Source organism: Pongo abelii, chromosome 16 (assembly GCF_028885655.2).
Source record: "Pongo abelii isolate AG06213 chromosome 16, NHGRI_mPonAbe1-v2.0_pri, whole genome shotgun sequence".
Taxonomy (NCBI): Eukaryota; Metazoa; Chordata; class Mammalia; order Primates; family Hominidae; genus Pongo; species Pongo abelii.
This window is the reverse complement of record NC_072001.2, coordinates 67482542-67496896: the sequence shown is the minus strand read 5'-3', so window position 1 is coordinate 67496896 and position 14355 is coordinate 67482542. Positions and strand designations below refer to the sequence as shown.

At 41.4% G+C, this 14355-nt stretch overlaps 1 protein-coding gene across 3 annotated transcripts in view; it reads right to left on the bottom strand.

Annotated features, from left to right (window-relative positions):
- Positions 1-14355, bottom strand: part of TRIP4 (thyroid hormone receptor interactor 4) — a 70135-nt gene that overhangs the window by 34351 nt on the left and 21429 nt on the right. For all 3 annotated transcript variants that reach the window (XM_002825545.5, XM_024232271.3, XM_024232273.3), the window contains exons 7-9: positions 12753-12968; positions 8416-8542; positions 3666-3853 (exon numbers count right to left, since the gene is read on the bottom strand). In XM_002825545.5, coding sequence (XP_002825591.2) covers positions 3666-3853; positions 8416-8542; positions 12753-12968 — 531 coding nt within the window. The remainder of the gene's footprint in view (positions 1-3665; positions 3854-8415; positions 8543-12752; positions 12969-14355) is intronic.

The window sequence follows — 14355 nt, the reverse complement described above, 5'->3', positions numbered from 1 at the left end:
GCTAATAGTGAAACTACCAAAGTAGAAATGATTATGCCTAAATGCTGATAATCATTTGCTTTTAAGTAAAGTAGAGAAATGTCTGAAGCCTGAACAGTTGAGGGGAAAGAGCACTCTGAAAACCAGAACTCTAGTTCCATCTCTGTCATTACCTAGCTTCATATTTCAGGGCAATCCATTTTACCTTTGCCTGCTTCAGTATCCTCATTTGTCAAAGACTATAATAATACTGGCCTAATCTACAGTCACATCTTGCTTAACAATGGGGATATGCCCTGAGAAATGTGTCTTTAGGCAATTGCATTGGCTGAACTTACACAAACCTAGATAGTATAACCTACTACACACCTAGGCTATGGTATAGCCTCTTGCTCTTTTTTATTTTTTTGAGACTGAGTTTCACTCTATCACCCAGGCAATCTCAGCTCACTGCAGCCTCTGTCTCCCGGGTTCAAGCAATTATCCTGCCTCAGCCTCCCAAGTAGCTAGAATTACAGGCATGCACCACCACGCTCCGCTAATTTTTGTTATTTTTAGTAGAGATGGGGTTTCGCCATGTTGGCTAGGATGGTCTTGAACTCCTGAACTCAGGTAATCTACCCACCTTGGCCTCCCAAAGTGCTGGGATTATAGGCGTGAGCCACCGTGCCCGGCAGCCTCTTGTTCTTAAGTTACAAACTTGTACAGCATGTTACTGTACAGAATACTGTAGGCAACTGGAGCACAGTGGTAACTATTTACATATGTAAATACATCTAGACATAGAAAAGGTCTAGTAAAGGCTGAGCATGGTGGCTCATGCCTGTAATCCCAGCACTTTGGGAAGTGGAGGTGGGTGGATCACTTGAGGTCAGGAGTTTGAGAGCAGCCTGGCCAACAGGGCAAAACCTCATCTCTTCTAAAAATACAAAAATTAGCCGGGCATGGTGGTGCACGTCTGTAATCCCAGCTACTCGAGAGGCTGAGGCTGGAGAATGCTTGAACCTGGAAGGTGGAGGCTGCAGCAAGCCGAGATCATGCCACTGCACTCCAGCCTGGGCAACAGAGTGAGATCCTGTCTAAAAAAAAAAAATAAAAGAAGAAAGAAAAGAAAAGGTAGCGTAAAAATATAGTATTATAATTTTTTTTTTTTCAGATGGAGTCTCGCTCTGTCGCCCAGGCTGGAGTGCAATGACGCGATCTTGGCTCACTGCAAACTCCACCTCCCGGGTTCAAGAAATTCTCCTGCCTCAGCCTCTCGAGTAGCTGGGATTACAGGCACACACTACCATGCCTGGCTAATTTTTATATTTTTAGTAGAAATGGGGTTTCACCATGACCTTGTGATCCGCCCACCTCGGCCTCCTAAAGTGCTGGGATTACAGGCATGAGCCACCATGACCGGCCGGTATTATAATCTTATGGGACCACTGTTGTACATGTGTTCCATTGCTGATTGAAAAGTCGTTATGCAGCACATGCCTGTATTTCATAGAGCTACTGCCTTGAAAACTAAAATTCTATTTAAATATAAGGTATTTTTACTGTTATGAGTTGGGACATTGCCAGGCATATAAAATTCTAATAGAAAAAAATAAGAAATGGCCTGGCACGGTGGCTCACGCCTGTAATCCCAGCACTTTGAGAGGCCGAGGCGGGCAGATCACAAGATCAGGAGATTGAGACCATCCTGGCTAACATGGTGAAACACCGTCTCTACTAAAAACACACACACACAAAAATTAGCTGGGCGTGGTGGCGGGAGCCTGTAGTCCCAGCTACTCAGGAGGCTGAGGCAGGAGAATGGTGTGAACCTGGGAGGCAGAGCTTGCAGTGAGCTGAGATCATGCCACTGCACTCCAGCCAGGGTGACAGAGCGAGACTCCGTTTCAAAAAAAAAAAAGGAAATAAGAAGCAAAAGAAATATGTTGTAATGATAAGTGAAAGAAGAAAAACACAAACATATATATCATGCTCTCACCATTTAATAATTTACACAAGAAAAATAGAAACAGCCAGGCGCAGTGGCTCACACCTGTAATCCCAGCACTTTGGGAGGCTGAGGCGGTCAGATCACCTGAGTTTGGGAGTTTGAGACCAGCCTGACCAACATGGAGAAATCTCGTCTCTACTAAAAATACAAAATTAGCCAGGCATGGTGGCACATGTGTGTGATCGCAGCTACTCAGGAGGCTGAGGCAGGAGAATGGCTTGAACCCAGGAGGTGGAGGTTGCAGGGAGCTGATATCGCACCATTGCACTCCAGCCTGGGAAACAAGAGCAAAACTTCGTCTCAAAAAAAAAAGCCAGGCACAGTGGCTCACACCTGTAATCCCAGCAGTTTGGGAGACCAAGGTGGGCGGATCACGATGTCAGGAGTTTGAGACCAGCCTGGCCAACATGGTGAAACCCTATCTCTACTAAAAATACAAAAATTAACCGGGCGTGGTGGCGGGCGCCTGTAATCCCAGCTACTCGGGAGGCTGAGGCTGCAGAATTGCTTGAACCTGGGAGGCGGAGGTTGCAGTGAGCCGAGATCAGGCCACTGCACTCTAGCCTGGGCGACAGAGCAAGACTCTGTCTCAAAAAAAAGATAGAAACACTCCAAAATGCTAATAACAGCGGTTTCTTGGTGTGGGATTATAGGTAATCTTTCTTTTTCTAGCTACTTTTCTGTGCTTTACAGTTTTCCATTTACATGGATAATAAAAGCCAAGAAAAACGCTATTTTTAAAAACTGAATTAAGAAACAAACACGCCGGGCGCAGTGGCTCACATCTGTAATCCCAGCACTTTGGGAGGCCAAGGTGGGCGGATCACGAGGTCAGGAGATCGAGACCAGCCTGGCTAACACAGTGAAACCCCGTCTCTACTAAAAATACAAAAAATTAACCAGGCGTGGTGGCAGGCGCCTGTAGTCCCAGCTACCTGGGAGGCTGAGGCAGGAGAATGGCGTGAACCTGGGAGGCAGAGGCTGCAGTGAGCCAAGACCACGCCACTGCACTCCAGCCTGGCGACAGAGCGAGACTCGGTCTTTAAAAAAAAAGAAAAGAAAAGAAGAGAAAAAAAACAAGACACCATGGAATAGTAAGCTATTAAATATTATCATCAGTAACAGGTGTAACTCAGCTGTATAATACCTTTACTTATCTCAATTTCCCCTACTTTTGTAGAAAAGGATTTTGTGATAAAATAGTTTCTGAATATTATTAGCCAGATTAATAGTTAGATATATGGACAGGAAAATAAAATCAGTTATGCTGGTATCTTAATAAGTAAATAGGCATCAAAACTATGTTTCAAATAGGATCAAATTATTAAGGTTGCTGAGTAGTATATTACAAAGGCAAAGCCAAGAGAAGATTTTTCAATAGATTTCCTTCCAAAGATGAAAAAATTAGTCTTCTATCTTTGTTATGACTTTGTTTCTTAGTCTTTTTATGCTCAGTTTGTTTAAGCTATTCAGTACAAAAACTACTACATTTGTCAATTTAAATGTTTTGAAATTAATTTTAAAATATACTACTACCAAGTCAGTAACATGAATATGTTGTTCAAAGTTCTATTTATTGAAGAGTATTATAAATCATCACTAGATTGAGGAAAACTAATTCCAATCCATATGTCTAAATTAAATTTATGTCACTCTAAGATCTTCCACTGCCCAGATTCATTTTTATTCTTACCTTTTAATCCCTCTGACAAGCAGAGAAGCCCAGGGCTGATGTACAGAGAGGCACCAGCCACCATCAAAGCCTTCCTGAAATTCTTGATCCTGGATTCGCAGCTGGTGCTGAAATGAGTTGAACTCTAGTCCCAATCCTGAAGAACGGAAAGCCTTCTTCTGTGAGGCTGCACCTGTGTGGTCAACCCACTACACAGAAAAACAAACATACAGTCCTGTCTTGTAAGGCAAGAATCTGGGGTAGGTAGACAAAATAATGTGAATGCTAATAATGAGGAAATCATATTGGGAACATTTTTCTTAGAAAAATATATCCCAGGCCAGGCATCGTGGCTCACGCCTGTAATCCCAGCACTTTGAGAGGCCAAGGTGGGTGGATCACTTGAGGTCAGGAGTTGTAGGCCAGTCTGGCTAACATGGTGAAACCCCATCTCTACCAAAACTACAAAAATTAGCCGGGCGTGGTGGCAGGTGCCTATAATCCCAGCTACTCAGGAGGCAGAGGCAGGAGAATCATTTGAACTCAGCAGGTGGAGGTTGCAGTGAGCCAAGATTGTGCCACTGCATTCCAGCCTGGGCAAGAGAGTGATACTCTGTCTCAGAACAACAACAACAACAACAACAACAAATGAAAAATATATCCCATCTTTATCTGAAATAAGGCCAAAAAGGGTAGAGATAGTATACATTCAGTAGAAGTCTCACGTATGATAACAAGGCCCATATTAAAGAATAATTAGAATGTTGAAATCTCCATACAAGGCTTACTAATTCCAGCAACAGCACAAATATCAGACCAAAAGAGCTATAATTATTTCCAATTTATACTTAACGATCCATACTTGGTTCTGGATAATTTTTCAATGGAATTCTGTGAGCTAAATGTAGGTTCAACATTTTGGTCCACAATTCTGCATGTGCTTAGGGGCAGTGTCACATGCTGGTACCATGACAAAGCCAAACAGATGTTGTCAGGTCAGAGGCAGCAGTTCTGACTACTGGATGCATGAAATATTCTCTTACCCTGAAATGAAGAACTTGTCTTCTGAAAGAGAGGGTGGAGGACTACTAAAACAGGGCTCCCATCATATAAAAAGAATAGAGAATTATAAGGTACAGGTAATTACAGGAGAGTGAAGAGTCTTGGCAACAGTTCAGACAGAGAATGGCAAAGGTTAATGTTTCTTCCAGAGCAACGATACCATGTGCTCCAAAATTAAAATTTAAAAATAAAGGCAATTAGCATGATGATATTTGGGGTTATCTTTTTAAAAAAATTAATAATTTATAAAGCTAGACACAGTGAAGCATGCCGGTAGCTTCACTAGCTACACAGGAGGTGAGGCAGGAGGATCACTTGAGCCCACAAGTTCAAGGCCAGCCTGGGCAACATGGTGAGATCCTGTGTCTTTAAAAATAATAATAAGGGCCAGGCATGGTGGCCGATGTCTGTAATTCCAGCACTTAAGGAGGCCAAGGCAGGAGGATCGCTTGAGCCCAGAAGTTTAAGACCAACCTGGGCAACAAGGCGAAACTCCTTCTCTACAAAAAAATATACAAATTAGTAAGGTATGATGGCAAGTGGCTACTGTAGTCTGAGCCACTTGAGAAGCTGAGATGGGAGGATCTCTTGAGCCTGGGAGGTGGAAGCTGCAGTGAGCTGTGATCATACCACTGCACTCTAGCCTGGATGACAGAACAATATCCTGTCTCAAAAATAAATAAAAATGAACATAAAATAACTTATAGGAAAAAACTTCTAGTGGTAGTCGAAACCCTAGGCATTTAACCCCTGAAGATTTCAGTTTTTCCAACTGGAAAAGGATGAAGTTGGACTAAATAAATTTCTAAGGATCTTTCTGCCATACAATTTTATGATTCTTGTCAATTGTGGCATATCTTAAAAATACACATTTTTACAAATTAAATACACATTTATTGAGTACTTAACTGTGAAAAGCACATTAACTAGGGAGACATAAAATATGAAAAAGATTCGGTTCTTGAGGGGAGGGAGGAGGGATAGCTTTAGGAGATATACCTAATGCTAAATGATGAGTTAATGGGTGCAGCACACCAGCATGGCACATGTATACATATGTAACTAACCTGCACATTGTGCACATGTACCCTAAAACTTAAAATATAATAATAATAAATGAAATGAAAATAAATAAATAAATAAAATAAAATAAAATAAAATAAAATGAAAAAGAAAAAGATACGGTTCTGGCTTGCAAGGAACTTAAAGCCTAGGGGAAGACAGACACATAAATAACTATTCAAAACATAAGGCAGAATTGAGTACATACTAAATAGGAGATAGAAGTTTTTACAGAGGACCAAAGAGGAAAAAGAATTGATCCACTATAGGGTAAATAAATAATTTCTTTAAAAAAATTTTTTTTTCAGACACTGTCTTGCTCTGTTGCCCAGGCTGGTCTTGACCTCCTGGCTTCAAGTGATCCTCCTGCCTCAGCCTCCCAAAATGCTAGGATTACAGACGTGGGCCACCACACCTGGCTGGAAATAAATAATTTCATAAAATGTTGGTATGTGAACAATCTTGAGGCCCAAATTATTTTTTCTATTTCTACTACAGCTGTTCCCTCTAACTACACAGCCACTTTCCTAAATTAATTCCTCATTATCTTTTGATAATACTATTAAAGAATCTGCCAGCAAGTCTCTTCATCTACATTTTTAGTCTTTATGATGATAATTATTTTTTTTTAGAGATGGGGTCTCACTGTGTCATCCAGGCTGGAGTGTGGTGGCTTAATCATAGCTCACTGCAGCCTCCAACTCCTGGTCTCAAGTGATCCTCCCACCTCAGCTGCCCAAGTATCTGGGACTATAGATGTGTATCACTATGTCTCAGGCCCGGCTCCCAGTTTTGGTCTTTAAATAACTCTCTACTGCCCCACTAGTGCTTTAATACTAATTTGGGCTTGCATCATCTTTCCATGGTGCTATTGCAATGACTTCCTTGGCAATTTCTCAGCTTCTAATCTTACTTACGCTTCCCTCCAATCCATTCTCTACTTAGGCATGGAAGCCATGCCAATCTTCTGTTAAAATTCTTCCAGAACCCTTCTTTGCCTACTTTAGGGCAAAACCTAAACTCATTAGCATAAGACAAAAAATCTTTCATGATCAGATGTTGCTTACTGTACTGGGTTGAGTAGTATCTCCCCAAAATCAATGTCCACCTAGATGGAATCTGTGAATACAACCCTATTTGGAAATAGTCTTTACAGATGTAATCAGTTTAAGATGAGGTTATATTAGATTATAGTAGGCCCTAAATCCAGTGACTTGTATCCTTGTAAGAGGAGAGAGCACACAGTGACAGAGACACACATGGGGAAGAAGTCCATGTGAAGACAGAGGCAGAGATTAGAGTGATGAGCTACAAGGCAAAAGACACCTAGAGCCACGAGAAGCTTAAAGAGGTAGGGAAGCATTCTCCTGTAAAGCCTTCGGAGGGAACGTAGTCTTTCCAACACCTTGATTTCGGGCTTTTAGCCTCCAGGTGTGGGAGAATAAATTTCTGTTGTTTTAGGTCACCTAATTTGTGGTACTTTGTTACAGCAGCTCTAGGAAACTAATACACTTATCAGTCCGTAACAACAGTTAATTACTTGTGATTCCCCAAACCCGCAATGCTCTCAAGCTGCTGAGCCTTTGTATGTGTTGTACCTTCTGCCTGGAAATTCCCTCTCCAGATTTGTGTGCTTGGAAATTCCTATATCTATATCCCATGTTTTTGTGTACACATGCCTTTGTTCCTACAATTCATTCTGCCTGGAATTTTTTTCTCCACCATTCCTAAACATATATTTTTCTCAAATATTTACTTTTTTTTTTTTGAGACAGGGTCTCACTCTGTCGCCCAGGCTGGAGTGCAGTGGCATGATCATAGCTCACTGCAACCTCTGCCTCCTGGGCTCAGGTGATTCTCCTGACTCAGCCTCCTAAGTAGCTGGGACTACAGGCACCACGCCACCGTGCCCAGCTAATTTTTGTATTTTTAGTAGAGACGGGGTTTCGCCATGTTGCTCAGGCTGGTCTAGAACTTCCAGGCTCAAGCAATCTGCCTGCCTCAGCCTCCCAAAGTGCGCCCGGTGAATATTTACTTTTAATGAATGCCAGCTTCCCTATAAAACCCATTGATAGCGGGGCACTTTGGGAGGTCGAGGCAGGTGGATCACAAGGTCAGGAGATCTAGACCATCCTGGCTAACATGGTGAAACCCTGTCTCTATTAAAAAATACAAAAAATTAGCTGGGCATGGTGGTGGGCACCTGTAGTCCCAGCTACTCAGGAGACTGAGGCAGGAGAATAGCTTGAACCTGGGAGGCGGAGGTTGCAGTGACCCGAGATCATGCCACTGCACTCCAGCCAACAGAGTGAGACTCCATCTCAGAAAAAAAAAAAAAAAAAAAGAGAAAGAGCATTAACAAAAGAACCATGGAATTTTTGTCTAAATTTCCATAGTACTTAACAAAACCCTTTCTTGGGAAATACTTGGAAGATAAAACAAGTCAATTTGTCAGAAGTACTGCAATAAAAATGGAAAAAATGTGGGCCAGAGAATAAGGTTGGCAGGTGTGTTGAGAGAGCTGATTGGTACAGGTGTGTTGAGAGAGCCGACTGGTATCTAAAGTCTATGAAATAGACATACTTAAAAGAAGGCAAAATTGGGGCCAAACTTCTCTTATTAACAGTTAGAGCAAAGGTCCACTAACCTGGGGAGGGGACTGGTACATGTTGGGATTTACCAGAACTCCCAAAGGCTCTTCAGAAGATCTCTCCAATTTGGTCAGTGGCTGGTTCAAGGTTCCATTGGCAATGGCCTGTATTGTCTCATCTAGTCTGTGATAATAAACCAAAAGGATGCAACAATTGGTAATGTTCTATGCTCAGAATGCTTACCACCAACATAAAATGCTTTAATAGTAATAAAATTTGGAATATAAAGAAGAGTCTATGGATGACCTTCCCTACTCCCCACTCCAGCTTCCTTCTCACACCAAAAACCCTAAGGAATATGAGTTAATTAATATTGCAGAATGGCCGGGCACAGTGGCTCACTCCTGTAATTCCAGCACTTTGGGAGGCCAAGGCGGGGGGATCACAAAGTCAAGGGATCGAGACCATCCTGGCCAACATGGTGAAACCCCATCTCTACTAAAAATACAAAAATTAGCTGAGCATGGTGGCACATGCCTGTAGTCCCAGCTACTCGGGAGGCTGAGGCAGCAGAATCACTTGAAACTGCGGAGGAGGTTGCAATGAGCCGAGATCGTGCCACTGCACTCCAGCCTGGGCAATAGAGTGAGACTCTGTCTCAAAAAATTTAAAAAAATAAAATTAAATAAAATAAAAGTTCCAGAATACCAAGAAAATACCCAGGGCACACTACAGTCATTTACCTGCTCAACAAGATCATTAAACATGCCAAGACCAGAAAAGCTGCCTAGAGGCCAGGAGTGGTGGCTCATGCCTGTAATTCCAACACTATCATAGGCCAAAGAGGGCAGATCACTTGAGGCTGGGAGTTTGAGACCAGCTTGGGCAACATAGAGAGACCCTGATTCTACAAAAAATAAATTAGCTGGGCATGGTGGCTCACACCTGTAGTTCTAGCTACTTGGGAGGATGAGATGGGAGGATCACTTGAGCCCAGGAGTTCAAGGTGCCACTGCCCTCCAGCTTGGGCAATAGTCAATAAGGCCCTGTCACAAAAAGAAAAAAAAAAGTTGCCTAGGAATACCCTGACCCACAGAAGAGTATTCTATGGCAGCTCATCTTCTCAATACAACCTATACAGTTATTCCTCTGCCTACTCAGCAGTCCTTTCTCCACTCCTTCTTGCTAGTCTGCATTCTATCTTTGCTTGAAGGCTCAGAAGTTATAAAGAGGTACCCTAGTGGCCCAGCACAAAAATGCTTAATCCTTTCTCTAAGGTCCTATAGTACCCACTATCTAAACAATCATTGGATACATCTCATGTTATCCCATGCCTATGATGTTGGCATTGGATATCTGGCTCTAAACCTATAAAAGAATGTGATGATTTTCATTTAAAGATTGTGGAAACCTACTGGTTAGTTAGTAAGAGATCATAAGCCCTGAAGGAACCCTATCTTAATTCATTCTATTGCCCTACAGTACTTGCTACTCTATTCAATACTCTTGTTGGATGCTTGACAAACGTTTGTGGATAACAATAATAATTGTGAGGCACAACATAATGAAAAGCTTCAACTAACAGGAAAGGCTAAACTTGATCTTCAATTCAATTCAATATATGTTTGTTAGGAATATCTCATATATAAGGCAGCTTAAAAGGTGGGGAAGACATTGTTCCTGCCTTCAAGAGGCTTTTTTTTTTTTAAGAGGCTTTCAATCCAAGTGGCAGATTTAAGACAGCCGTATAGATGATGAATCATACATGAGGGGATGTAATAATTACTATGAAACAGGCACAATCTGTTTAGTGGTTATTATTCCATCATCCAACATGTTGTATCATGTAGGTTCAAGGGAGAGGTAGGTATGTGAAATGCAAAGATTGGAGGAGGAATTTCCAAACCAAGGAAAAATCAGAAACAAAGGCCTGAAGGTTTTAAAAAGTACAAGAATTTGTATGATGAGGTAAGTCTAAAATAGCGTGGGGAGAGTGAGGTCTGAAAGAGAGGAATAGATTTGACACAGTATAATGATAAGCATATCCAGAACTCTAGAATCTCTATAAGAAATAATAAAAAAGCAAATGAATACATTTTTACAACACTCAAACTTACTAGTATACAACTAAAGCAAAGGAATGTGAATAAAAATTAGAATGAAATACCATTTTTCATGTCTGAGAATGGCAAATTTTTAAAAAAATCTCTGACAAGGGAAAAGGAAATTGTTATCTTGATATCTAGTGTGTAGCTGATAAGTCAAAAGTATGCACAATTTAGTGCTGGGCATGGTGGCTCACGCCCGTAATCCCAGCACTTTGGGAGGCCGAGGCGGGTGGATCACAAGGTCAGGAGTTGAGACCATCCTGGCTAACACGGTGAAACCCTGTCTCTACTAAAACTACAAAAAAAATTAGCTGGGCGTGGTAGTGGGCGTCGGTAGTCCCAGCTACTTGGGAGGCTGAGTCAGGAGAATGGCATGAACCTGGGAGGCGGAGCTTGCAGTGAGCCAAGATCGCGCCACTGCACTCCAGCCTAGGCAACAGAGCAAGACTTCGTCTCAAAAAAAAAAAAAAAAAAAAAAAAGGATGCACAATTTAATAGACTTTTTTTTAAGGTGGGGTCTTGATATGTTGCCCAGGCTGGTCTTTGGTCTTGAACTCCTGGCCTCAAGTGATCCTACCACCTTGGCCTCCCAAAGTGCTGAAATTACAGGTGTGAGCCACTGCACCCAGCCTTAGGCTTTATTTTTTAGAGCAGTTTTAGGTTCAGAGCAAAACTGAGAGGAATATACAGAGGTTATCCACATTCCCCGAGACTTCCCAAATACATAGCCTCCCGCATTATTAGCATCCCTCACCAGAGTGGTACATTTGTTACAACCGATCAACCTACACTGACACATCATTATCACCCAAAAGCCATAGTTTACATTAGCGTTCACTCCTGGTATTGTACAATATATGGGTTTGGACAAATTTATAATGACGTCTATTTACCATTATAATTACATACAGAGTAGTTTCACTGCTTTAAAAATCTTCTCTGTGCTCCTTCTATTTATTCCTCCCTCTCTTCTAATCCTTGGAAACTACTGAATAGTTAAAATCATACAGCATGTAGGCTGCATCATTTTAATACTCCCATTCACAGTAACAGAATATCCCCATTTTCCTATACCCACACAATATGCAATATGATCTTTTAAAAAAAATTAAGCCAAATTTGATGAGCCAAAAAAAATTGATATATTGTTTTTAAATCTGTATTTCCTGATTGCTAGTTAAACATCTTTTCAAATGTTACTGGCTATTTGTACTTCTCTACTTGTAAATTGTCTGTTCTTAGTTTTTGTCCATTTTTCTGCTGGAGTTTTTGGTCATTTTCTTTTAATTTGCAAGAGTTCTTACTTATATAGTATGGATATTATTCCTTTGACTGTTAAAACCACTTAAAATATTTTCTTCCAACTTGGTACTGTCTTTTTTATTTAAAATATCTTATATCTTCATGACTTCAGGATTTTGTATCTTGCTTAGGAAGAGCTTTATCACACCAAGACTATAATTATATTCTCCTATAATTCTGTATTTCTTTCTGATCCCTTTATATTGCTTATATTTAACTCTTTAGTGAAACTTATTACAGCATCATAGAATGGTCTGAGATAAAGACATTACCTAGATTTTTTTCTAAACAGGCAATTATCCCAAAATAACATATTTAATTATTTCTTTAGTGATTAAAAATGTTAGTTTTATTGATTACTAAACTCACATACATATATACACACACCCGTGCACACATACAAACACAATGTAAACATACCAATCTCTTTCTGGATTCTGTTTCATTGATCTATTTCTGTGCCCAAACTATATCTCATTATTTTAAAAACTTTTTTTTGCTGAGCATGGTGACTCATGCCTATAATCCCAGCACTTTGGGAGGCTGAGGTAGGTGGATCACTTGAGGTCAGGAGTTTGAGACCAGCCTGGCCAACATGGTGAAAACCTGTCTCTACTAAAAATACAAAAATTAGCTGGGCATGGTGGTGGGCACCTGTAACCCCAGCTACTCAAGGGGCTGAGGCAGGAGAATGGCTTGAACCTGGGAGGTGGAGGTTGCAGTGAGCCAAGATCAGGCCACTGCACTCCAGCCTGGGCAACAAAGCGAGACTCCATCTCAAAAAAAAAAAAAAACACAAAAATCAGTAATTATCTGGTAGGAGTGTTCATTTAAAAATTTTTTCTTAGCTATTCTTACATGTTTTCTGTTCCAAATAAACACATTTTTTAAATCAACAAAAATAAAAGATTCACTAGAAAGGGAAAATCCTTTATGGTCAACCTATTCCTTCTTTGAGACCCTTTCTAGTGCTGCTCACTTACCTGCTATGATACTCTGCTAGTGAATTTTCTTCTTCCAGGATCTTCCTTCCTGCAAAGTCAATGGTGACCTTCTTAGAAAGTCGAGAGGCGTGTCGAAGTTCTCTCAGCTCCTCCTCTCGCTTCTGCAAGGTTTCCCGCTCAAGTTTGGACAACCATTGGTTAGAATCACTGGCAAAGTAATCTGACTCATCATCAATAACTTGGGTCCTTCGAATACTGAGAAAAAGGGAACACATGGTAATTAGGTCATCTGTTGACAAATAAGGACCGATTATTGGAAAACAGTTTCAAGGTAACTTAATATCTCAAATATGTTCCAAAATCAGGTCAAGCTCTGCATATGTTTTATCTCCAGTGTAGGCTCAGCTCCTAGAACTTATCTCAACCTCAGGCAAGAAAAGACACAGCACCATAATCCATTTTCCTTCTATCTTTCATATTAGTCCAGCCTCTACCTTCTGAAAGCTGGGCTTCAGCCTGGTTTTGCTGCATGAGTTCAAGTTTGACAGCTTACTAAGTATCCTCGTCCCTCTGTAACTGGGATCCAGTCTATTCTTGCTAGGCTTATTTGCTTACTGGAGTTCTATGCTGAAGTCTCAGTTCTGTAGCTTAACTATTTACCTTTTTTTTTTTTTTTTGAGACAGAGTCTCGCTCTGTCGCCCAGGCTGGAGTGCAGTGGTGTGACTGCCTCCTCAATTCAAGCAGTTCTCTGCCTCAGCCTCCTGAGTAGCTGGGATTATAGGCGCAATACCATGCCTGGCTAATTTTTGTATTTTTAGTAGGGATGGGGTTTTACCATCTTGGCCTGGCTGGTCTTGAACTCCTGACCTCGTGATCCACCCACCTTGGCCTCCCAAAGTGCTAGGATTACAGGTGTGAGCCACTGTGCCTGGCCAGCTATTTACTCTTACGACATTCTATTACCTTACTACTATTACCCCACTTTCCAGGCTCTCACTAATGCACTGGGGCCAACTTCCAAGATATGACAATTAGGCCTATCTCTAAGATCATACTGACAGAGAAACTAAAAACTGGAAGGAATCTTGAGGGTCTAACTCTCTCATTCTACATATAATAAACCTGGGGCTCATAGAAGTTGAGTGATTACTCCAATGTCATAAATCCAGTTAAGATTAAGTTTCCCCATAATTACAAATAGTGACATAAATAGACATAAGGGAAATACTGAAGTTAGATTCATATATTGGCTTCAAATTTTCATACTCAGCTAGAATTATTAAAAAATTTTGTCAGCCAGGCACAGTGGCTCACGCCTGTAATCCCAACACGTTGGGAGGCTGAGGCGGATCGATCACAAGGTCAGGAGATCGAGACCATCCTGGCTAACACGGTGAAACCCCGTCTCTACTAAAAATACAGAAAAATTAGCCGGACGTGGTGGCGGGCGCCTGTAGTCCCAGCTACTCAGGAGGCTGAGGTAGGAGAATGGTGTGAGCCTGGGAGGCGGAGCTTGCAGTAAGCCGAGATGGCGCCACCGCACTGCAGCCCAGGCGACAGAGCAAGACTCCATCTCAAAAAAAAAAAAAAAAAAAATTTGTCTTCTTAGGCCAGGCACGGTGGCTCACACCTGTAATTCCA